Raw genomic sequence first — 24,022 nt, forward strand, 5'->3', positions numbered from 1 at the left:
CTGCTCTCAAGGACGTCACAGTCTAATGAGACAGACAACATATAAACAACCATGTAGCACAAGTGATAGGATGAATCGGGTGATCATTGACAGAGAGAAGGCATGAGAATTAAGGGAGATTGGGAAAGGTTTCTTGGGAAGATGGAATTTTAGCTGGCACTTGAAGGAATCCAGGACATGAAGATGAGGGGGGAGAACAAGCCAGGCACGGGGGCAGCTAGAGAAAATGCACAGAATTCAGGGATAGTGTTTTGTGTGAGGAATAGGAGAGGCTAGAACCACTGGATTATGGGGAATGTGGAGGAAGGAAGCCGACTGCAAAGATAGGGGGGCAGATTATGAAAGGCTTTGAATATCAAACAGTAGTTTATATTAGATGCTGGAGTTTATTGAGTAGGACCTGTGTTTTAAGAAGATCCTTTTGACATTTGAGCGCAGGATGGATCGGAATGGGGCCGGCAGCTCAGTAGCAGGCTATTGTCATAGCCCCGGTGTGAGGTGATGAGAAGCTATACCACGGAGGCAGAGAGAAAGGGACATGCTGGATTGGGAATCAGAGAACAGAACCACAGAATCACAAAACCGCAGAGCTGGGAGGGACCTCGGTGGCCGTGTGGTCTAATCTATTCACAAAAGGCAACATCATTATCACATATGTGACAAGTGATCATGCAGTTTCTGCTTGAAGACCTCCAGGAATGGGGAACCCATGACACATCTCTCATTGTTGGGAAGTTTTTTTCTGATGTGGAGCCTAAATTTTCTTTTCTGTTACCTCCACTAATTGATCTCCCTTTCCCAAGTCTCACCTCCCCTTTTTGTGACAGTCCTTCAAATTCTTTTATCTGAGATCATAAGGTCTCCCGAGTCTTCTTGTTTTTGTTAGATTCCCGATTTCTTCCCCCTCAGATGTCATGAACCCAAGCTCCTTCACCATCCTGATCCCTCTCCTTTGGCTGATCTCCATCATATTAATGATCTTCCTACACCCTGTGGCCAGAGCTGGACACAATACTCCATGTGAGATCTGACAAGGGCAGAGCGCAGGGAAATTATCATCTAGGAGTTATGCCCTAGATTCAAATCTTGGCTTTGTCAATTACTACATGTACAACCTCGAGCAAGTCATTAAATTCATTTCTCAGTTGTTAAATGAGAGGATTGGGCTAGATGGTCCCTGAAGTCCTTTCCAGCTACAAATCTATGCTCCTCTTTAAGGGGCGGCTAGGTGCAATAGTAGATAGAATGCCACAGCTTAGTGAGTTCAAATCCAGCCTCAGACATTTACTAGCAGAATGACCCTGGATAAGTGATTTGACTCTGCCTCAGTTTCCTTATCTGTAAAATTAGCTGGAGAAGGAAATGGCAAACTTCCCCAGTATCTTTGCCAAGGAAATTCCAAAATGGGGTCATGGAGAGGCAGACATGACTGAAATGACTCAATAAGCCTTTTTGAATTAACTTTGGAGCTGTAGGCAAGGACCTAGATGGCCAGCAGATGGTGCTCTCCTCTTCCAGTCCACTCTACAGCCTGACCTCTGGAGCAGCCACTGGAGTGATGGAGGGCCAGGGTTTGACCCTCTGGAACCCAAAGGTAGAAAACCACATCTCAGAGCTAGAAAGGACCTTGAAGATCATCCAGCCCAAACTCCCACCGTATTCAACTGAACTGCATTTAAATACAGGAATCCCGATTTTTTGGTCTACTCCCTTTCTTTCCCCTACTTTTTGTGTTAGGTAGCCAGTTACCCACCTTTGTTCTCTGGGGAGCTCACTACCTTAAGAAGCATTTATGGGGTTATGCCCCAGATTCAAATCTTGGCTTTGTCAATTACTACATGTACAACCTCAAGCAAGTCACTAAATTTATTTCTCAGTTGTTAAATGAGAGGATTGGGCTACATGATCCCTGAAGTCCTTTCCAGCCATAAATCCATGCTTCTTCTGATCAAAAGGAAATTTTCCTGGTCAATCTCTCAGAAGGCGGAAATCTACCTCTCAGGGATTTTGGAATGCAACCTCAGGCGAAGTTCCACAGGAAGGAAATTGTACACGAGACTTGAAATGACCTTCCTCCTTGGACCTCACTCGCTTTGTTTTGCTTGCTTATCCTGTGATACTGACTTTAGCAATCTCTGGGGTTGTGCCTTTATTCAACTACAACCTTGATGAGGGTAGGAACTATATCACAGGTATAGTTGCCCCAGCATCTAATGCTACAGCTTTGCATGCGGCTAATGAGTATTCATTGGATGAATAAATTCAGAGCTGGGAGCAAGGCCAGTCTTGTTGCCACTTCTAACACCATCTTCTAGGTAGTGGTGGGATGTGGTACGGTGGACAGAGAAGTGGCTCTGCAAAACTCTTTGATGCATATTAACCTGGGTCACTGTGTCTCCCTTTCCTCATCTATACAATGAAAGATTGAAATGAATGGCTTCTGGGTCCCTTCCTGCTTCAGGACCCTGAAGTAGGGTTCCAGGTGCCTCAATAAGTGTAGCAAAATAAAGATATGTGGACCTGAAATTCCTTTCCCTCTATGGATAAAACCCCTCCAGTCTCTATGTGAGCTTTGGATGCCACATGCCTGTCTTTCTTTCTTGTTGCTGTTGGATGGTCCTCTTGGGATTTATGACGAAGCTTCCAGACACTGAGTTGAGGTCATTTCAGGTAAGTTGCTGATTTGGTCCAGAGGTTGGCTGCTAAGACTTCTACTGACTATTTCTATTATAACTTGGATTCATACAAGTGGCTGTGTGTGTGTGTGTGTGTGTGTGTGTGTGTGTGTGTGTGTGTGTGTGAAGCCTTTCCCCCTAAAGACAGTTCTAAACTCAGTATAGGGCAAAGTGAGCAAAGTCCAGAGGGATTTCTCCAAAAGGAACCCCTTCTGCTTGGGGATCTTGCTAAGTTTATAGTGTGCTCCTGAGCCCATGAATGTAATTGAAATAATTTCATTCCATTAAAGCATGTATTGAGCCCCTGTGTGTTGTCGGGCCCCTGTGCTAAGTGATGGGGACACAAAGAGAGGCTCTCGAGTAGTTTATAATCTGGGACATAAGAATTCCTTGGTGGAGATATCATTGGCAAAGGGAGGTTGATGGAGTAGAAGAATTTGAGCTGATGATGGAGGAGATAGAATCAGGAAGGTGATGGGGGGGTTGGAATTGGTGGGGGGAGATGTGGGAAGGCTTGGGTGGAGGAGTTCCAGGAGAGTAGAGAGAGAAGTCCTCCCAACCTCCCTCAGGGGACTTGATGGCTCTACCAGTAAAAGCTCTCTGTGACAGGGAAGAAGACTAGAACCTGGAGGACTTTGTGGATGTTGCAAAGAGAAAATTTTGGCTCAGTAATGTCAGGAAAATGTCTTAAGGGGCAGAAAAATGGAATGTCCAGCATTGAGAGGGTAGGCCCCAACACTAAGTGATGACTTGTCTCACATGGGTACTGCATAGACCAAGTACAGGGCAGGCTTTTGAGGCCTATCCCAAAAGGGGATCCTTGGCCTCCTGGGCCATCAGTGCTGCAATCCCCCCACACGGGGACTTTTCAATAACCGAGGTACCCGAATTTTCCCTCACTTTCTGAGAAGATTCCAGCTTTTCTAGACGTGAAGTACCACCCATCTTAAGCCATTTGGACACCAGAATTCCCCGGGAAGCCAACTGTAGTATTTCCAGTAATGAGAGAACCAGGATTCCCTGAGACTTGGGGATCAAAATTTCAGAAAGAAATGGCCGTCAACATTTTCAGGGAAGTGCACGTCGCTCACGTTCCTAGAGACAAGAAACCGCCGACTAGATCTGAAACCCCAGGACCTGGGTTGGGACGCCGGGTTCTGACCTTGGCAAAGCCCCTTCCCCTCCGGGTCCCGGTTTCACTCTCCAGAGTGCTCGGGCTGCTCCGGCTGGTCTCTGAGGTGCCTTCCAGGTCCCCGCTGCGTGGAAGTCAGCTCCTTGGGGCACAGCACTGCGTGACTCGGGTCTCGTCGCCCCGGGCCTGGCGGGGGCTGCAGCCGGCACATTGAGTGACAGGTTCTAGCCCTAACTCCAGCGCTGCCCGGGTCCAGCACTCCCAGAGGAGGCGAAGCCCGACAGCTCCTGGCTCCGGGGCGCAGGGCGGGCTGCGCGGCCGGCTGGGAGGGCCGCGCTGCCCGCAGCTCTCGGCAGGGGGCCGCGCTCCCTCATCCATCCCCCTCCTTGGCGTTCCCGCGCTCCCCGCGCTCCCCTCGCTCCCCCCGGCTCTCCCGCCCGCCAACTCGGCTCCTCCCCGGCGGTGGGGGCGGCCCCGGGCCGGCGGCGGCGGCGGCGCACGCTTCCTGCGGGGCGGCGGCTGAGGCTGAAGCTGGCTCTGGGGCTGAGCAAACGACGCGGAGCCCGAACGGGAGCCCGAGCGCAGAGGAGCCCGAGCCGGAGCGGGAGCCGGAGCCGGAGCCGGAGCCGGAGCGCAGCGGATCCCGAGCCCGAGCCCGAGCCCGAGCGCAGCGGAACCCCAGTCGGGAGCCTGAGCCCCCGGAGCCGGGAGCGCGAGCCGAGCCCGCCGCGGCCCCGATCGCGGGCGCCGTAGCCCCCCGCAGCCCCCACGGGCGCCGAGCCGGCCCGCCCTTCCTGCCCGGGCTCTCCCCGCGCGCTCCGCCCCGGGCCGCCCCCGGAGGCGCCTCGGGAACAAAGGCGCCGGACCCGCCCCCGGCCCCCAGCCCCTAGCCCCCGCCCCGCCCCGCCGGGCCCCTAGTCTGCAGCCATGAAGCCGGGGCCGCCGCACCGAGCAGGGGCCGGGGCCGGGGCCGGGGCCGGGAGCGGGAGCGGGAGCGGGGCCGGGGCTGGGACCGGCGCGGGAGCGGGGGCTGGGGCCGGGGCCCGCGGGATGCTGCTGCCGCCGCTGCTGCTGCTGCTCTTGGCGGGACGCGCCGCCGGGGTGAGTGAGAGATGGGAGACCCCTCCCCAGAGTCCCCTCTCCGCCCTCCAAGTGTCTCCCCTCCCCCCTTTCCCTAGTGACTCCCCCTTTTCCCTTCCTCTCGAATCCTCCCCTTCCCCAAATTTCTTCCCTTCCCCCCATCGCAGGTGTCCCCCACCCCCTCTCCCTAAACCTCTGTCCCCGCCTCCCTGTGTCCCCCTTCCTTGTGTCCACCCTTCTCCTCTCCCCAAGTGACGGCTCCCCAAAGGATATCCTCGTCCCTCGCCCCTTCCCCAAATGCCTCGCCTCTGTCGCCCTCTGCCCTGTTCTCTGTCCCCACTCCTCAAGACTCCCTTCTCTCCTCTTCAAATATCCGCTTCCTCCTCCTCATGGTTTCTCCCTGACCCTCTCCCCAGCCCTAGGTCTCCAGTATCCTTTTCTCTGACTGACCCTCTCCCCAGCCTTAGATCTCCAGTATCCTTTTCCCTGACTGACCCCTCCCCAGCCAGCTTCCTTCCTTTCCTTCTCCTCCCCTTCTTCTCCCTCTCCTCCTCCGTGCTCTTCCCCTGCTCTTGACCCTTCTCCCACCTTCCCTCCTGCTGTTCCCCAACCCTTCTTCCTTAGGGCCTCCTCCCCTCTCCTTCCCATCCCCAGATTAGGGCCTGTCTAACACAGTCCTTCCCTCTGGTCCCCCTGCTCTGCTCCCCTTTAGGCATCTGCTCCAGGTGCTTCTGCTTTTGATGAAGGGGACCATTATGACCCTCATTGGTGCCCCTTTTATGCCCCCTCTCCATTCCCCTGTGCCCCTCAAATAGAGGCCCCGCTGGGAGCCAGACCCTGTCCCTGTTTTAGCCACAGCTCTAGGCTTACCAGGGGGGAGAAGGCTGCTGGTGGGTGTGACCACAGTGTTTGGGGAGAGGGGCATCTGGTATTGCTGCTGAGGAGAGTGCCTCTGAATTATGGGTGTGTCCTGGTATCTGTGCCTCTCTGGTCACTGTCCACTTCAGGTGAACAGAAAACACTGGCCTCCGGGGATTTCTTTGTGTTCTCCTTTGGACAAGCTGGTTGCTCACTCTTTGAGGGTCACTTGTGTGACAGCGTTGGGGCATACAGGGTTACTAGGGTCAGATATGAGTGTGATGGTGATGGGCATGTGGGAGATTATAGGAGATGGGGAGCTAGGCAGGGGCGACCCAAGTCTCAGTGATGGTGATTAAGGTGTGTGTGTGTGTGTGTGTGTGTGTGTGTGTGTGTGTGTGTGTGTGTGTGTGAAGGTGACCTGGATGCATGATGGTGAAGGGTGTATGTGTGTAATTGGGCTGTGTGCAAGAGAGTGACGTGAGTATGTAATGTGTATGTATGAGACTATGTCTATATGTGAATGAGAGACTGATGGATGGGTGTGGGTGCCAGTGGCTGTATGGGTGACCACGAGGGATGTGTGTATATGTTGGGGACCTCGGTATGTGTAACTGTGAAGGCTGTGTGTATGCTAGTGCCTGATTGCATGTGCCTGTGAGGGGGGGTACCATGATGGGGGGTGTGAGAGGGACCTGAGTTTATAGGACTGTTCGGGTGATTGTGTCATGTATGCCCACGCATGTGGGCCTGTGAAGCCCAGACTTAGGAGCTTTGTTGGAGGTACAGAGAGAGGTGGCTGAAAACGTCCTGGCCATCGTCTTGGGCCATCTCTTCATTGGGGTAGAGGAGGCTTTGGGGGTGTGGTGGTCCAAGGTCAATCCATCAGAAGGGGCTAGAGACCATAGGTCTCTTTGCTGGACTGTGTATGACTTTTGATATGGGATGGCTTGGAGCTATAAGATCCCCTTGGAGTAAGAGTTAAGATTCACTTTCCCCTCCTCCTCCTCCTCCTCCTTTCCCCCAATTCCAAAGTTATGAAATGCTTTGGGGGGATGGGGCTGACAGTAGTTGCGGGTGTGCTCACACTTCCTTGTGGAGTAAGGAAGGAGGAGTTGAATGGCCTGGGGGATTAGATCTTGTGGAGGCTGTGAAGATGGATGTGTGTTGGTAACTGTGTACGTGTGACCACGAGGGATGTGTGTATATGTTGGTGACCTCGATATAGGTAACTCTGAGGGGTGTGTGTATGATAGTGTCTGGTTGCCCTGGTGGAACAGGCCCACCCGTATGTGGCCGTCCAGATCCTCTTCCCTGACTCCTAAGGGAGGTCAGGGCCATAGGTGGGAGAGGGGGCAGCAATAGGAACAATCCTGTACAAATAAGGGGTACCTAGGAGTTTCAGAAGATCCGGGAGCTACTGTCTGGAGGGACTAAGCAGGAAGGGTCTCGTATTGGTTTAATCCTTGGAAACTGCAATCACTCACTCTCTCCTGTTGGACACTGAGGGCTCATGTCATTTCTTATGACATAGCTGTGAAGTAGGTGGGGCAAGCATTATTAGTAATCTGTGTGGAGAACAGAGACAGCAGGGCACTGTACGTATTGGGCAGATTACTAGAGTCGGAGTCAGGAAGACCTGCCTGACTCATTAGCTGTGGGATCCTAGGCAAGGCAGTTAATACCTCCCCAGCCTCAGTTTGCTCATCTCTAAAATAGGGATAGTAATAGCACCCACTTCCCAGGTAGTTCTGAGAATAAATGAGATAATGTTTGGAAAGCCCTTTGCAAACCTTAAATATTAACTATAATGAGCATGATGTTCTCGGAGTCAGGAAGCTTGAATTCTATACTGATCCAGGGCAAAATCTTTTCTCTTTCCAATTTGGTTTGCTACAGTAAGTATTATGGAGAGCTTCCTGTGTGAGTTGCTGGGACATCCAATATTTAATAATTCGGAGAAGAAATGTGTTTTAGGGAAGTGTTGTTTGGAGTCAGATCTTGGGTTCCGGTCCCAGCCTTGTAACTTATTAATTGTATGAAGTCTCATTAGCTCGGTGGGTTTCTTCTATCTCTAAAATCAGGGGCTTAGGCAAGGTCATCCCCAAGTTTCTTTGAAGCTCTAACTTTGTGACCTCTGGAGGCATCAGGAAAGGTTTCTCACAGAAGGGGGATCTAAAGGACCTTTTAAAGAAGGTAAGGATTCTCAGAGCTGAGAGCCTTATTTCTTCAACCAATAAAAAGAGATACTTATTGGGATTGCTGAGTGATGTGTGGTAGTGGATAGAGCACCAGGTCTTGAGTTCAAATGTGTCTCATGTATTTACTAGCAAGTCAGTTAACCCTGTTTTGCCTCGGTTTCCTCATCTATAAAATGACCTGGAGAAGGAAATAGCAAACCACTCCAGTATCTTTGACAAGAAAACCTTAAATGGGGTCACTAAGGCTCAGGACTGAACCCTAACAAATATTTGCATTCCCTTCCTAGAAGGGCACTTTGCACATATGAAGCTCCTTTGAGTGTGTGCTGTCTCCCTATTTCATAGATGGAAGGGATTTAAGATGGGGCTAGCAGAGAGGGAGCAGGGCTTGCTTTTCCCCTGGGATGCAGATAAGCCTGTATAAGAGGAAGTAAGCCACAGGCAGGATTGCTGTTTGCTTGAAAAAGCACCCTAGCTCAGAGAAAGCTGTAGAATGAATCCTTTCCTTGGGCTTCGTTTAAAGCCTGCATTGGTTTGTATTGATCAGATTTAGGGATCTAAATCTAGATCGCTGGCTGGGTGAGCGAGGAACAGGGTAACTCCTCTGTGCTCCTGGAAGTGGAAGGCAGGCTGGGCTGCCCAGGTGCGTCGTGGTCTCCTACCTGCCTTGGAGGATTGCTCTCAGTGATGAGGGAGAGGAGGTTAGAATTACCGCATCATAGTCTTAGAGTGGGAAGGGAACTGGGAGATCTGAGAGTCCACTGTCTCACCGATATAGGAACCCTTTCTATAGTATCACAGAAAATTGGTTAGCCAGTCAACTAGTATTAAGTGCCTGCTGTGTGCTAGGCACTGTGCTTAGCAATAGGGAAACGGAGTTTCTGCTCTTGGTCTTAGTTTAATGATCATTCTGGCTGTGCTTGAACATTCCAGTGACAGGAAGCTCATTACCTTACAAAACACACAATTCCATTGTTACATAGTTATGATTCAGAAAAGCACTGAGGAGGGAGGGGGGGGGGATTGGTGAATCAGTGGATATTCATAAAGGCATGTTCACAGGATCACAATATTAGGGCTGGAAGGGATACAAGGGTACAGTAAATTAGAATTATGGAGCCATTGGATGATAGATTTAGAGATGGAGTAGAACTCAAAGGTCACCTAAGACTCGAGCTTCTTATGTGGGTCATGACCCATATGGGGTCTTGTAACTGAATGTGGGGAGTTGGGAAATGATGATAATTTATTATCGGTAAATGTGTGGTTTTTATACCTATTTTGTAGACCTCTATGCCTTGGCTCATGTAAAAATTTGTTAGGCAGAAAAAGGGTCGAAAGTGGAAGAAGTTTAAGAAGTCCTGCTCTAGTCCAGTCCCTTCATTTTGCCAATGAGAAAACTCACCTTTGCCGACTTGATACCCAGGTGATTGTAAGCAGCTCACTGGGGGTTTGAACCCAGTGCTCAGTTTCCTTTCCGGCATAGTACCTTACACTGACTTCCCTCACAGAGAGCATTGTCAGAGCTGGAAAGGGCCTCAAAAGTCACCTAACAGTACTCTCATTTTACAGGGGAATAGGAGACCCAGATAAGTGAAGTGACTGGTCAGAGGTCACCCAGGCGTGAAGCAGCAGATCTGGGATTTCTGGGACCATCAGTGGGCTCACCAACCGGTTGGTCAGGAAGTTAGATCAAGGCCAGTTTGGGGATAATAGCTCTCCAGTCCTAGACTCTCTGACCAACAGGCTAGCTCCTCATTCTCCGAAGTGTGAATATCAAAGCTACAAACACATGAAAAGATACCAGGCAACATATTCTAAGTGCTAAAGATGGGAGAGGGGGAGAGGAAGGAGACAGAGACAGAGACAGAGAGACACAAACACATAGAGGCAGAGATAGAGGGAGAAATAGGGAGAGAGACAGAGACAGAAATAGACATACACAGAGATGGAGAGTGTAAAATAGCAGACAGTCATAGAGATAGAAAAAAATAGAGAGACACAGAGACAGACACAGAGACAGAGGGAAAATAGGGAGAGAGAGAGACAAACAGAGAGACACAGAGACAGAGAGAAATAGGGGGAGACAAAGAAAAGAGATACAGAGAGATAGAACGATAGAGATGAAGACAGAAGCAGAGACAGACAGACAGACAGACACACACACACACACAAGAGAAACAGAGCAAACTGGATTAGGAGTCAGTTGACTGATTTAAATCCTGATGTGGGGCAAATCCCTTCTCTCTGGGCCTCAGTTTCCTCATCTGTAAAATAAAGGTTGGGCTTGGCTGCCTTTGAGAGATCAAGCTGGTCAAGGAAAACTTCCTAGAAGAGAAGGAATGAAAAGGACACATCAGCTGAAGCTAGCCAGAGATGAAGGGGAAGGGCTAACAGCTACAAGGGATCCTAGAAGCCATCTAATAATCCAGTCTCTTTCTCCCTATAGATTAGGAAACTCAGGCCCAGCTTTGGGAAAAGGACTTACCTAAGGTCACCCCATCTCAGGCTGGGACCCAGGTCTTCTCAGACCAGATCTGAGGCATTGTGCTAGAAGCGACACAATTCTGGTCGTGGAGTCTGCAAAACCCTGTTTTAAATCCCAAATCTAAGACCACGTGACACTGGGCAGATCCCTGCCTCTCAGAGTCTTTGTCCTACACTGTGAAAAGAAGGAGGCTTGACCAGATGACCTTTAAGATCCTTTCGCCTCCCTGTGATTCTTTGATTTCACCACTCCATCTGCATCCTCCCTACAGCCCTTGCTCACATCCTGCCTGAATGCTTGAATTCTGGAGGCACTTAGAGAGGGGCTGGACTAGTGGCCCCTAAGGTCCTTCCCAGCATGCATTTTCTGTGGTAGAGCTAGCGACTGAAAGGATGGGAACCAATGAGCTCTCCATCACTTGGCTGTGTATTTTTGGAAGAAGTTCCATTACTTCTTGGATGTTTTAGAGAGGATTCATGCAAAAGGTATGGGATGGATTGATATTTCTTACATTTCTAAGATTTTGTGATTCTGTATTAGAACATTCTGTGTTCAAATGACCCTCTCAGTTCTGACATCCCATGTTCTAAGGGCCCTCCCAGCTCTGACCTCCTGGGTTCTAAGGGCCCTCCCAGCTCTGACCTCCCGGGTTCTAAGGGCCCTCCCAGCTCTGACCTCCCGGGTTCTAAGGGCCCTCCCAGCTCTGACCTCCCGGGTTCTAAGGCCCTCCCAGCTCTGACCTCCTGGGTTCTAAGGGCCCTCCCAGCTCTGTCCTCCTGGGTTCTAAGGGCCCTCCCAGCTCTGACCTCCTGGGTTCTAAGGGCCCTCCCAGCTCTGACCTCCTGGGTTCTAAGGGCCCTCCCAGCTCTGACCTCCCGGGTTCTAAGGGTCCTCCCAGCTCTGACCTCCTGGGTTCTAAGGGCCCTCCCAGCTCTGACCTCCTGGGTTCTAAGGGCCCTCCCAGCTCTGACCTCCTGGGTTCCAAGGGCTCTCCCAGCTCTGACCTCCTGGGTTCTAAGGGCCCTCCCAGCTCTGACCTCCTGGGTTCTAAGGGCCCTCCCAGCTCTGACCTCCCGGGTTCTAAGGGCCCTCCCAGCTCTGACCTCCTGGGTTCTAAGGGCCCTCCCAGCTCTGACATCCCGGGTTCTAAGGGCCCTCCCAGCTCTGACATTCTATATTTTTCAAGGCTTCTTCTAAGTGGATAGTCTTTTTATCTCTTAAAATATCTCCAACTTTTGAGAGTTTGTGTTCTAAGATTCCTTCAAGCTCAGTGTTCTATCTTCTGTGGTCCCCTCCCAGCTCATATTTTCCACGTCCCAGCTTTGATAATTATTCTAAGGCCTCTTCTAGGTCTGACGATCTTTTATCTCCTCGAGTCCTCCCCAGCTCAGATTTTCTCTATTTCAAGGGCTCTCTCAGAGGTCTGACTTTCTGTATTTTAAGATTCCTAAGGTTTTTTTTTTCCTGTGTCTACACAAATTCCACTTGTCCTACAAAATCCAACAGTCCATTTATTTCTTGTTTGCTTGCTTGGTCTCTCTGTCAGCCTGCCGGGTCCCAATGAGGTGAGAACTGCGGGATGTCAGGTCTTCTAACTCCAACCTTTCTCAGAACTCACCCAGCACCCTCAGAGTGAGTCACTGAGAGCTCTGTGGGATGGGAAACTTTTGGCTCTTGCTCTGGAAAAACCTGGTAGTTGATGTGTGTATATATGTGTGAATGAATGCTAGGTTGTGTTTGGGAGCCAACCTGGAGGAGGGAAAGGGGTCTTTGGGTTCTGGACCTGGCCCGTCTTTGCTGCGAGGTCACTCTGGGCCTTTGGATCCCTTTGAACTATGAAATCCTCTCTCCCTCTGGGATTCCCAAGCCTTAACCCAACTTTGGATTGCTGCACCTCTCGACCCTCTGCTGTCCAGATTAGGGGGCTTGACTCACACATTACTGAGGACTCATTCCTGGCACCCATGGATTAGGGGGGCTGCTTTTAGAGGGGATAAAGGGAAGATAGACAGAGTCTGGGCCTCTCTCTGGGTTCTAGAAGATGTAGAATGTCCCAAGAGCTTGAGTGGGAGCATCTCTAGTTGCTGTATGTAATTCTTATTCTTTTTTCTTTAAAAGCTTTTATAATTTTAGCCACAACCTATTTTTCTTTTAAAAACTTTTTTATTGATGCTTTAAAAATATCACTGCCTGAATTACGACTTTTCACAACCCTTTTGCCTCCCTGGCAAAAACCAGAATCTGCCCCTCATAACAGATAAGTATAGTCACATGAAACAAATCCATCTGTCTGAAAATGTATACCACATTCTGCACCTGTAGTCTACCACCTCTTTGTTGAGACCTCAAAGGACATTTCACCATCAAGCTTCTGATTGGTCAATGCTTCAATCAGAATTCTGAAGTTTTTCAACTTCCAACTTTATTTTACTTTATTATTTTTTATTTATTTATTACTTTGTTACTTCCTGTTCTTCTCCCTCATGTACTCTTGTGTTCGAGCCCAAACCGGCCTGCTTGCCTACAATATAAACAACATTCCTTCCCCTGCCTCCATGTTTTGTTCCCGGAATGCTCCCCCACGTCCCTTTTGCTTCTTGGAAGCTTCTCCCTGGCTTTCTTCAAGGTCTGTCTCAAGTGCTGCCTCCTATAGGCAGCCTTTCCTGATTTCCCTCAGAAATCAGCAATTTCTACCATTCCTCTTGCCCTGTTATTTTGTGCTGGTTTTGTCTAAATCATGTATGTTTATTCCTCTGTGTACATGCTGTGGAGTGTTTTCATTAGTTCCTTGAGGGCACGGATAGTTTGTTTTTGCATGCTTGGCACACAATAGGTGCTCAATATATGCTTTTTTATATTTATTAAGCATTGCATGTAGGATGAGCTAGGAACTTGGATCTGTTAGTACAGAAGGACTCAAAACAAGTTTCCATTGATCCCAAAGTCAAGCTTACTTTGGCTCTGAGAGTATGTCCAGGGCTCTCTGCCCTATTTCCCCCACCCCTCCCCAATTCCTGTCCCACGTTAAATATTTATTTTCTGTCTGCTGGATGGCCTGCTCCAGGCCAGGGAAGATATTGGCACTATATTCAGGGATCTGTAGGACAGGGGAGTCGATATGCATGAGTGACATGTTACAAGGACAAAAAGTAATCTTTAGCTTCCTCATTGAGGAACAAAGCTCGGGAAGGACGGACGGGGCCTCCTGAAGGCTCCTTCTGAGGGTCAGAGAACTGGGGACAATCAGGCCCTTTAGAGACCAGCTAGACTATCCCCCTGCATCCAGGCAGGATGGTTCCATAGTCAGGGCTTTGGACTGGCTTCAGTTTCCTGCTGCAGGTCAGCCCAGGGGATGCAGCTAGGGGTGCTGGTGCTGGTCTGCTAAGTCAGCCTGGTTTCTAGCTGCATCTAGCTGAATGCTGGGAGGCAAGGAAAGGAAAGAGATGGGCCAAAATGGTTAAAGTAGGCTCTTGGAGGGATGGGAGGTGAGGTGGGGCAGAAAGTGGCTGGCAGGATAGCTTGAGCAAAGTGTGTGTGTGTGTGTGTGTGTGTGTGTGAGAGAGAGATCAGGAGGCTGGTTTGACTGGAGTCCTGAGTTTGAGTAGGAGGAAGAGGATTGGAAGAGAAAGTTGTAGAGAATTTCAGAGATGGAAGTGACCTTAGAACACAGAGCTGGTAGGGCCAGAGTATTAGAGCTGGGAGGGCCCTTAGAACCCAGGAGGTCAGAGCTGGGAGGGCCCTTAGAACCCAGGAGGTCAGAGCTGGGAGGGCCCTTAGAACCCAGGAGGTCAGAGCTGGGAGGGCCCTTAGAACTCAGGAGGTCAGAGCTGGGAGGGCCCTTAGAACCCGGGAGGTCAGAGCTGGGAGGGCCCTTAGAACTCGGGAGGTCAGAGCTGGGAGGGCCCTTAGAACTCGGGAGGTCAGAGCTGGGAGGGCCCTTAGAACCCGGGAGGTCAGAGCTGGGAGGGCCCTTAGAACCCGGGAGGTCAGAGCTGGGAGGGCTCTTAGAACCCGGGAGGTCAGAGCTGGGAGGGCCCTTAGAACCCGGGAGGTCAGAGCTGGGAGGGCCCTTAGAACCCGGGAGGTCAGAGCTGGGAGGGCCCTTAGAACCCGGGATGTCAGAGCTGGGAGGGCCCTTAGAACCCGGGAGGTCAGAGCTGGGAGGGCTCTTAGAACCCGGGAGGTCAGAGCTGGGAGGGCTCTTAGAACCCGGGAGGTCAGAGCTGGGAGGGCCCTTAGAACCCGGGAGGTCAGAGCTGGGAGGGCCCTTAGAACCCGGGAGGTCAGAGCTGGGAGGGCCCTTAGAACCCGGGAGGTCAGAGCTGGGAGGGCCCTTAGAACCCGGGATGTCAGAGCTGGGAGGGCCCTTAGAACCCGGGAGGTCAGAGCTGGGAGGGCCCTTAGAACCCGGGAGGTCAGAGCTGGGAGGGCCCTTAGAACCCGGGAGGTCAGAGCTGGGAGGGCCCTTAGAACCCGGGAGGTCAGAGCTGGGAGGGCCCTTAGAACCCGGGAGGTCAGAGCTGGGAGGGCCCTTAGAACCCGGGAGGTCAGAGCTGGGAGGGCCCTTAGAACCCAGGAGGTCAGAGCTGGGAGGGCCCTTAGAACCCAGGAGGTCAGAGCTGGGAGGGTCCATAAAACCCAGGAAGTCAGAGCTGGGAGGGCCCTTAGAACCCAGGAGGTCAGAATTGGGAGGGCTCTTAGAGCCCAGGATGTCAGAGCTGGGAGGGCCCTTAGAACCCGGGATGTCAGAGCTGGGAGGGCCCTTAGAACCCAGGAGGTCAGAGCTGGGAGGGCCCTTAGAACCCAGGAGGTCAGAGCTGGGAGGGCCCTTAGAACCCAGGAGGTCAGAGCTGGGAGGGCCCTTAGAACCCAGGAGGTCAGAGCTGGGAGGGTCCATAAAACCCAGGAAGTCAGAGCTGGGAGGGCCCTTAGAACCCAGGATGTCAGAATTGGGAGGGCTCTTAGAGCCCAGGATGTCAGAGCTGGGAGGGCCCTTAGAACCCGGGATGTCAGAGCTGGGAAGGCCCTTAGAACCCAGGATGTCAGAATTGGGAGGGCCCTTAGAACCCGGGATGTCAGAGCTGGGAAGGCCCTTAGAACCCAGGATGTCAGAATTGGGAGGGCCCTTAGAGCCCAGGAGGTCAGAGCTGGGAAGGCCCTTAGAACCCAGGATGTCAGAGCTGGGAGGGCCCTTAGAACCCGGGAGGTCAGAGCTGGGAGGGCCCTTAGAACCCAGGAGGTCAGAGCTGGGAAGGCCCTTAGAACCCAGGATGTCAGAGCTGGGAGGGCCCTTAGAACCCGGGAGGTCAGAGCTGGGAGGGCCCTTAGAACCCAGGAGGTCAGAATTGGGAGGGCTCTTAGAGCCCAGGAGGTCAGAGCTGGGAGGGCCCTTAGAACCCGGGAGGTCAGAGCTGGGAGGGCCCTTAGAACCCAGGAGGTCAGAGCTGGGAGGGCCCTTAGAACCCAGGAGGTCAGAGCTGGGAGGGCCCTTAGAACCCAGGAGGTCAGAGCTGGGAGGGTCCATAAAACCCAGGAAGTCAGAGCTGGGAGGGCCCTTAGAACCCAGGATGTCAGAATTGGGAGGGCTCTTAGAGCCCAGGATGTCAGAGCTGGGAGGGCCCTTAGAACCCGGGATGTCAGAGCTGGGAAGGCCCTTAGAACCCAGGATGTCAGAATTGGGAGGGCCCTTAGAACCCGGGATGTCAGAGCTGGGAAGGCCCTTAGAACCCAGGATGTCAGAATTGGGAGGGCCCTTAGAGCCCAGGAGGTCAGAGCTGGGAAGGCCCTTAGAACCCAGGATGTCAGAGCTGGGAGGGCCCTTAGAACCCGGGAGGTCAGAGCTGGGAGGGCCCTTAGAACCCAGGAGGTCAGAGCTGGGAAGGCCCTTAGAACCCAGGATGTCAGAGCTGGGAGGGCCCTTAGAACCCAGGAGGTCAGAATTGGGAGGGCTCTTAGAGCCCAGGATGTCAGAGCTGGGAGGGCTCTTAGAGCCCAGGATGTCAGAGCTGGGAGGGCCTCAGAATGCAGGATGTCAGACTTGGAAGAGATGTTTAGTCTAACCCCCTAATTTTATAGGGTTTTATGATCTAGAGTGGGAAGGACCTTTCTAAGCCACTGAGTCAAGTCCTCTCCTTTTGAATGGGGCTGAGCCTGGTGGGGTTGTAAAGGGCTCCTCATGGCAGCCTGAGTAGTTGGCGTGCCCCTGGGGTGCCTTAGCAGGGGCAGAGGCTGTTCTGGAGGCAGGCTTCTGGGAGGATTTGCTAGGATTCTGGGTAGGTCTGGACTTGTCCTTTTTGCTGCAGGGAGCAGAGTCAAAGGCCGAGGCCCAAGCCACATCTGAGTCCTGCTCGGAGGTCGGCGCCACATGGCCGGGTGGGTGGGGGGTCTGTGGTCTGATGCTCCACTGCCACCTGAGCTCCAGGCTTTCACCCAGAGGTTCTCTTCCCTCTAATTACATGTCTAGAAATGGCTACCCTGGGCCACCCCACACAGGGGAAGGGAATAGTGAGGGGGCAGGGCACCGGGGACCCCAGGCTAGACTGGCTTTAGAGCTACCTCCGGGATGGCGGGTTGTGATACACACAGGAGGGAATCTGGGACTTTGCTCGGAATCTGGAATGAGAGGAGCCAGTTTCTCCCTTGGGAATTTGGTGTTTAATGTCCCTTTTAATTCCTTGGACGTCCTTCTCCAGAAGCTCACCTCTTTCCCTTGTAGCTCCAGCAGCTCTTCTCTGCCCCCTCCCCCACGTGGCCTTGCTGCTTTAGGCCGGGGAAGCCTTCTCCCATTGCAGCTTCACCCCCATAACATTCCTCCCCACATTCTTGGGCTCCACCATTTGAATAATGTTCTCTCTACATTCTCCATCTCTCTGGCAGAGATAAAGCTTCTCCACCCCCCACATTCCCAGACCTTCCCACAGGGAGATCGGGCCCCCAGCTTTTCAGGCTCTCCCACACGGACAATAATATCTCCTCACCCAGCAGCCTCCCTCGCCCACTTCCATGTCCTCCCCTCATTTCCTCTCATTATCCTTCCACCTTACCCAGACCCTTCCTCATTTATAATATGACCCACAAGGACCAGCAGCATGACCCAGTGAGTTGGATGCTAGACTTGGGAGTCAGGACTTGTGTTCAAATCCTGCCTCTGATTCCAAGAAGGTCCTTGGGCCTGGATGGAATGCTCAATGAATGTAAAGCTCTGAACCATCCGAGCTTTAGGTTAATCATATGTAGAAAGAGGATAATAATACTCACAGTGTCTGCCTCCCAGAGGTGTTGGGAGGATAAAATGAGATACTGTTAAAACACTCTGTGAACTTTGACGGGCTCTGGAAATGTCATGCCTTTTTTCAACAAGAGGCAGTGTGGCCCCGATAGAGTTAGGAGGCCCTCGGGGTCACATCTTAGCTTTGAGGCCAGTTGTTGGGGAACTTTTTCACCTCCTGTGTTCTCATCTATAATATGGAGATAATAAGGTGAATACTTGACTCACAGGGTTCTTATGCCTCATTCCGTCAACCAGGATTTATAAGCACCTACTATGTGCCAGGCATTGTATTAGGTTTTGGGACGTGCATATTGATCAGAAAACATTTATAAGGTTTCTACTGTATGTTAATTATTATGTTAGATTTTGGGGGCTGCATATTAATCAGGAAGTATATATATAAGGCACCTACTGTGTTCCAGGTACTGTGCTTGGTTTTGAGTGATACATATCAATCAGGAAGCAGTATAAGGTTTCTACTGTATGTCGATCATTGTGCTAGGTTTTAGAGGATGCATATTAATCAGCAAGGATTTATAAGGCACCTACTATGTTCCAGGTACTGTGCTTGGTTTTGGGTGATACATATCAATCAGAAAGCATTTATAAAGCTTCTACTGTGTGTCAGCCACTGTGCTGGGTTTTGAGGGGGATGCCTATTAATTAGCAAGCATTTATAAGGCACCTGCTGTATGTCAATCATTATTCTGGGGAGAGACATAGCACACATCCTACTCTGTACTAAGTTTGGAGGATACATATCAATCAGCAAGGATTTTTTGGTGCCTACTGTAGGGCACTGTGCTGGAGATGAGGAGAGCACATATCCTTCTGTGTGCCAAGTTTGGGCGATACATTAATCAGCAAGCGTTTATAAGGCACCTAATGTATGTCTGACACTGTGCTGGGAGATGTGGAACATCCTACCATGAGCCTGGGGATAAGCTGGGTGTAAAACTATGACAGGCCAGACTTGGGTTCTACCAGAACAAAGCCTTGCTGACTTCTGAGATGGATGGTACTCTCTGTTGAGACGCTGGGGTCTATGGGTGCCCTATATGACAAGCACATAGCTTTAGGACCAGAAGGGATCTTGAAGACCATGGAGACCAACCATCTCATTCTATAGAGGGAGAAACCGAGGCACAGAGAGTGTATTTGTTTGGGGTTACACAGAAAGATACCCCAGTATCCGGGGTGGGATTGGCCCCCAGATCTGCTTCTCCTGGGCTACCCATCCTCAAAGACCTGGGCTAACTGCCTGGAGCCAGGAGACTAAACTAGTAACTTCTTAGAAGCTTGAAGAAAGCCCCTTTATTATCTTCTAGGTCATCTCTCTGTAGTCTCGAGTTGAAAGATGGGAGAGGGAAGGGACATCTTTGGGTGTTTGGCTTCCCCTGTGTCAACCCCACTTTTCCATTCCTAACTCTCTTAATTACACTCAGAACCTAAAGATAGCATGTTGGGATTATTGGGGGGGGGAAGCCCCTCCCAACAGGAGAACCAGCTGTGTGCATCCCTTTAGGGGAGATAGCCCACAGGGCAGATCCCTTCCCCCAAACCTATAAATATCTCCCAATGTTACCACATTCCTCTTCTTCCCTCAACCCAGAGGGCTAAGCAGAGAACGGCCTGAAACACAGCCTTCTGTAGGCTGGGAGGTGGGGCCTGGTCTTGACCATCAGGGACCTAATCATAGACTATTGGAAAACCACAGGCCCAAGGGATGCTGGGGCTGGTCTGCTCGCTGGACCACAAATGTCAAGGAAAAACAGCTACCACATTAAGGTCTCAATGAGCACCTCCCACACAGTAACCCTGTGTATAGACAAAGAATTACACTGAAGGAAACCGAGGCTCAGAGACGTGATTTGCCCATTGGTCCCACAGCCAGTATTTTTAGGAAAAGTGTTTGACCCCAGGTTTCCTGAAGCTGACTAGTGCTTTTTTGGGGGCACTAGGAAATCTCTGTCCCCACAGACTGGGGGCCTTAGTTTTCTTCCCTCAAGTTGCTTTTGGCTTGATTTTTCACCCAGGACAATCAGGGAGGAGAGAGCACTAGGTTGAAGGCCCTCTCCTCCTCCGCTTCAATCTTTCCGGCCTAGCGTGACGGTTGAGATCTTGGTCCCTTCTTCATTGCCTGAACTGGTTGGGCACCCCAAGCTCCCCTCTCTCCCCTCCGGAGCCTTTGGCCCCGACTGCCAGGCTGGGCCTTAATGAGGGTAATTTAAAAGCAATCAGCTAGGGCAGGAGGGATGTGGAAAATCTAATTGCAAAGCTCTACATAATAGAGATTCTCAGCTTCACATGCAATCTTCCCTCCCTTCTCCTCTACCACGTGTATGGAAATGATCATTTTATTTGGTGTTTATTAAGTCTAAAAAAAATAAAAATAAAAATTCAGTATAAAGTCATTGCAACAAGATGATTGCCAATTCAATTGAGGCTGCCAGGGGGCCAGCGAGTGTTTTTTTCTTTCTAGCCTCCCCTCCCCTCCTCAAGTCCAAGGGCCTGGTTAACTGATCCTAGGGTAGAATGGTGCAGCATGGGGGCTGGGTAGGAAGCAGGGCTCTGGTCCTGGGGGAATTCAAAGCTTCTCTGCTTCCCTTTGGAAACCCAGAGGGAGTGGGCCGTGCCCAGTTCAGGAGCTCTCCCCACCTAGTCTGTCTTCCATTCAGCTACCAAAGTGATCTTCCTACAGTAACCTGAGTGCATCCTTCCCTACTCACTAACCTCTGATGGCTCCCTATTAGCAGCAGCATCAAATGAAAAATCTCCTGGCTTTTAAAGCCAGCTTTTCACAATCCATATGCTCTGGGATCCAGTGACATCAGCTTCCTTGCTGTTCTACACCCAGGATCCTTCACCTCCAGGCTCCAGGCATTGGGACTGGTTTTCCCAGGTCCTGGAATTCTCTCCCACCTTGACTCTGCCCCTGGGTTCCCCGACTTCCTTCAGGTGTCAGCAGAAGCCCCCCCTTCTGCCTGAAGCCTCTCCTCATCTCCCATAATACTGTCTTCTTGTCAGGATTACTTCCAATTTCTATCCCCACTCCCACTCCCACACACTCTGTATGTGTGTATGTGTATATGTATATATATAAACATGTAATATTATATCTACTCCAACATAGTAACTATAACAATAATGATACATAGATTTATATTAATATGTACACACCATATACATGATATATGTATATATAATCATGTAACACTATATATATACATACTATGCACATCTCAGATTATTTTATGTAAATGCATGATAATATAGTGTGAAATATACACAATAAACATGTACATACCATATATAAATATATATGTATATATTATGTATATATATACACATCCGTCTAGCTGTCCATCTCTATCTACCTCTACCTTTCTATATCTATAGCATACAATGTCTTTGGGATTATTTTCAATTTGTTTTACATATATATATATATATATACATGCATAAATAACAAACCACTCCAATATCTTTGCCAAGCAAACCCTATAAGGGGTCAGTATGTGACTGAACAATACTATGATATATATATATAATCATGTAATATGTATGTATACATGTGTTTACACACAACCATTTACATACCATGCGTATGTGTCTGTATGTTATGTATAGTTCTTTATTTTTATATTGTCTCATTCAAATAAGAGTTCCTTTAGAAAGTTCTTTGGGACCTCCTGTTGAAAGGCATTCAGAGCAAGGAGGGGAAGGGATGGGCGTACACTCACTCCTAGATTCGTAGAGTTGGAAGTCACCTCAGAGGGCATCTGATCCTGACACCCTCCAGCCTGTATTTGACCACTTCCAAGAAGGGGAACCCACCCCTCCTTCAATCCTTGAAGGAGCTCACAACTGTTAGGAAGTTCTTCATGACATTAAGTTGCAATCCCCCTTTCTACCATTACAACCCATTGCTTCAAGTTCTGGCCGCAGAAGCTGGGAAGACCAGTCTGAATCCCTTTAGTCCAGAACGTGACAGTGGGGTCAGGTGCCCAACAAGATGAAAGGCTGGATGTAGAACATCATTTCACATTGGATAGATCTTCAGATATTTGAAGGCGGCTCCGCTGGCGTCTCTCTGAAGCTCAGCTCATCTTTTTCCTGGTTAAGCATCCCCCATCTTTTCAGCCAGCCCTCCTGGTCTCCATCCTTACTGTCACAGCTAGCCCTGTTTTCCAGTTTCTGCAACCTGCTCAACAGGCATTGCTTAGAGGGCAACATAGTATTCTGCATGATGTCTTGCCTTCATCCTTCATTTGGAACATTGTTTTTATTAATACCCCTCTGATGAAGTTAGTTTTTGGGCTTCTCTGCTCCATCATTGACTCAATGAGCTTGTGGCTCTCGGGTTTTTTTTTTTCCTCATACGAGCCATTGTCTAGCTATGCTCCCCCCCTTTGTGCTTTACATAGTTGATACTTTGAATGCAGCTGTTTGGTTGATCCAACTTTGTGATCCCATTTGGGGTTTTCTTGACAAAGATACTGAAGTGAGGGCAGCTAGGTGGCCCAGTGGATAGAGCCTTAGCCCTGAAGTCAGAAGGACCTGAATTCAAATTTGGTCTCAGAAATGTAACACTTCCTGTCTGTGTGACCTAGGGCAAGTCACTTAGCCCCAATTGCCTCAGCAAAAAAGAAAAAAAAAAAAGGTACTGAAGTGGTTTGTCATTTCCCTCTCCAGCTTATTTTACAGACGAGGAAAATGAGGCAAACAGAGTAAATGTACATAGGTAGGGAGTACATAAATTCCTAGGGTGACACAGTAAGTGTTTGAAGCCGGATTTGAACTCAGATTCTCCTGACTCCAGGTCAGGCACGCTATGTGCTATAGTATCACCTAATGGCCCCTTACTTACAAAGTAGGTGACCTAGAGGAGGGGAAAAGGAGATTGCTCCCTATAGATGCAATCAGTGCAGAACTCAATATCAGAAAGACCTGAGTTCAAATCTAGCTGTAGTTGCTTAGCTATATGACCCTGAGCAAATTTAACTTTTCTGAGTCTGTTTCTTCATCTATAAAAGGGGGATGAGAACACCATGCATCTTATAGAGATTGTTGTGAGATCCAAATGAGATTATATATCCAAAAGGATTTATAAAACTAGAAGTGCTATGTAAATATTGGTTCTTATCATTAGCCAGAGGAAAGTACTCGAATCATAGAATGTTTGAGCTTGGGAGGGCTCTTAGAATCCAGGATGTCAGAGCTGGGAGGACCCTTAGAACCCAGGAGGTCAGAGCTGGGAGGGCCCTTAGAACCCAGGAGGTCAGAGCTGGGAGGGCCCTTAGAACCCAGGATGTCAGAGCTGGGAGGGCCCTTAGAACCCAGGAGGTCAGAGCTGGGAGGGCCCTTAGAACCCGGGAGGTTAGAACTGGGAGAGCCCTTAGAACCCAGGGGGTCAGAGCTGGGAGAGCCCTTAGAACATGGGATGTCAGAGCTGGGAGGGCCCTTAGAACCCAGGAGGTTAGAGCTGGGAGAGCCCTTAGAACCCAGGAGGTCAGAGCTGGGAGGGCCCTTAGAACCCAGGAGGTCAGAGAGGAGAGGGCCCTTAGAACCCAGGAGGTCAGAGCTGGAGGGGCCTTAGAACTCAGGAGGTCAGAGCTGGGAGGGCCCTTAGAACCCAGGATGTCAGAGCTGGGAGGGCCCTTAGAACCCAGGAGGTCAGAGCTGGGAGGGCCTTAGAACCCAGAGGTCAGAGTTGGGAGGGCCCTTAGAACCCAGAGGTCAGAGTTGGGAGGGCCCTTAGAACCCAGAGGTCAGAGTTGGGAGGGCCTTAGAACCCAGAGGTCAGAGTTGGGAGGGCCCTTAGAACCCAGAGGTCAGAGTTGGGAGGGCCCTTAGAACCCAGAGGTCAGAGCTGGGAGGGCCTTAGAACCCAGAGGTCAGAGTTGGGAGGGCCCTTAGAACCCAGAGGTCAGAGTTGGGAGGGCCCTTAGAACCCAGAGGTCAGAGCTGGGAGGGCCTTAGAACCCAGAGGTCAGAGTTGGGAGGGCCCTTAGAACCCAGAGGTCAGAGTTGGGAGGGCCCTTAGAACCCAGAGGTCAGAGCTGGGAGGGCCTTAGAACCCAGAGGTCAGAGTTGGGAGGGCCCTTAGAACCCAGAGGTCAGAGTTGGGAGGGCCCTTAGAACCCAGAGGTCAGAGTTGGGAGGGCCCTTAGAACTCAGGATATCAGAGCTGGGAGGGCCCTTAGAACCCAGGATGTCAGAACATAGAATGTCATAGATAGAATTTCAGAGAGCATTTTACCCATTCCTTTTCATTTGGCAGCTGAGTTATTTGAGAAGGGAAAAAGGGACTTGTGC

At 50.5% G+C, this 24,022-nt stretch overlaps 1 protein-coding gene across 2 annotated transcripts in view; it reads left to right on the forward strand.

Moving 5' to 3' along the window:
* The first annotated feature begins 2,622 nt into the window (after nucleotides 1-2,622).
* SDC3 (syndecan 3) overlaps nucleotides 2,623-24,022 on the forward strand; it is a 76,322-nt gene continuing 54,922 nt past the window's right edge. The window contains exon 1 of one of the 2 annotated variants that reach the window (XM_074305540.1): nucleotides 2,623-2,670. In XM_074305540.1, coding sequence (XP_074161641.1) covers nucleotides 2,632-2,670 — 39 coding nt within the window. In that variant the 5' untranslated portion in view covers nucleotides 2,623-2,631. Of the gene's footprint in view, nucleotides 2,671-4,734; nucleotides 4,909-24,022 lie in introns of those variants that run through there. The other variant, XM_074305539.1, reaches the window with a different exon arrangement.

Source organism: Sminthopsis crassicaudata, chromosome 3 (genome assembly GCF_048593235.1).
Source record: "Sminthopsis crassicaudata isolate SCR6 chromosome 3, ASM4859323v1, whole genome shotgun sequence".
Taxonomy (NCBI): Eukaryota; Metazoa; Chordata; class Mammalia; order Dasyuromorphia; family Dasyuridae; genus Sminthopsis; species Sminthopsis crassicaudata.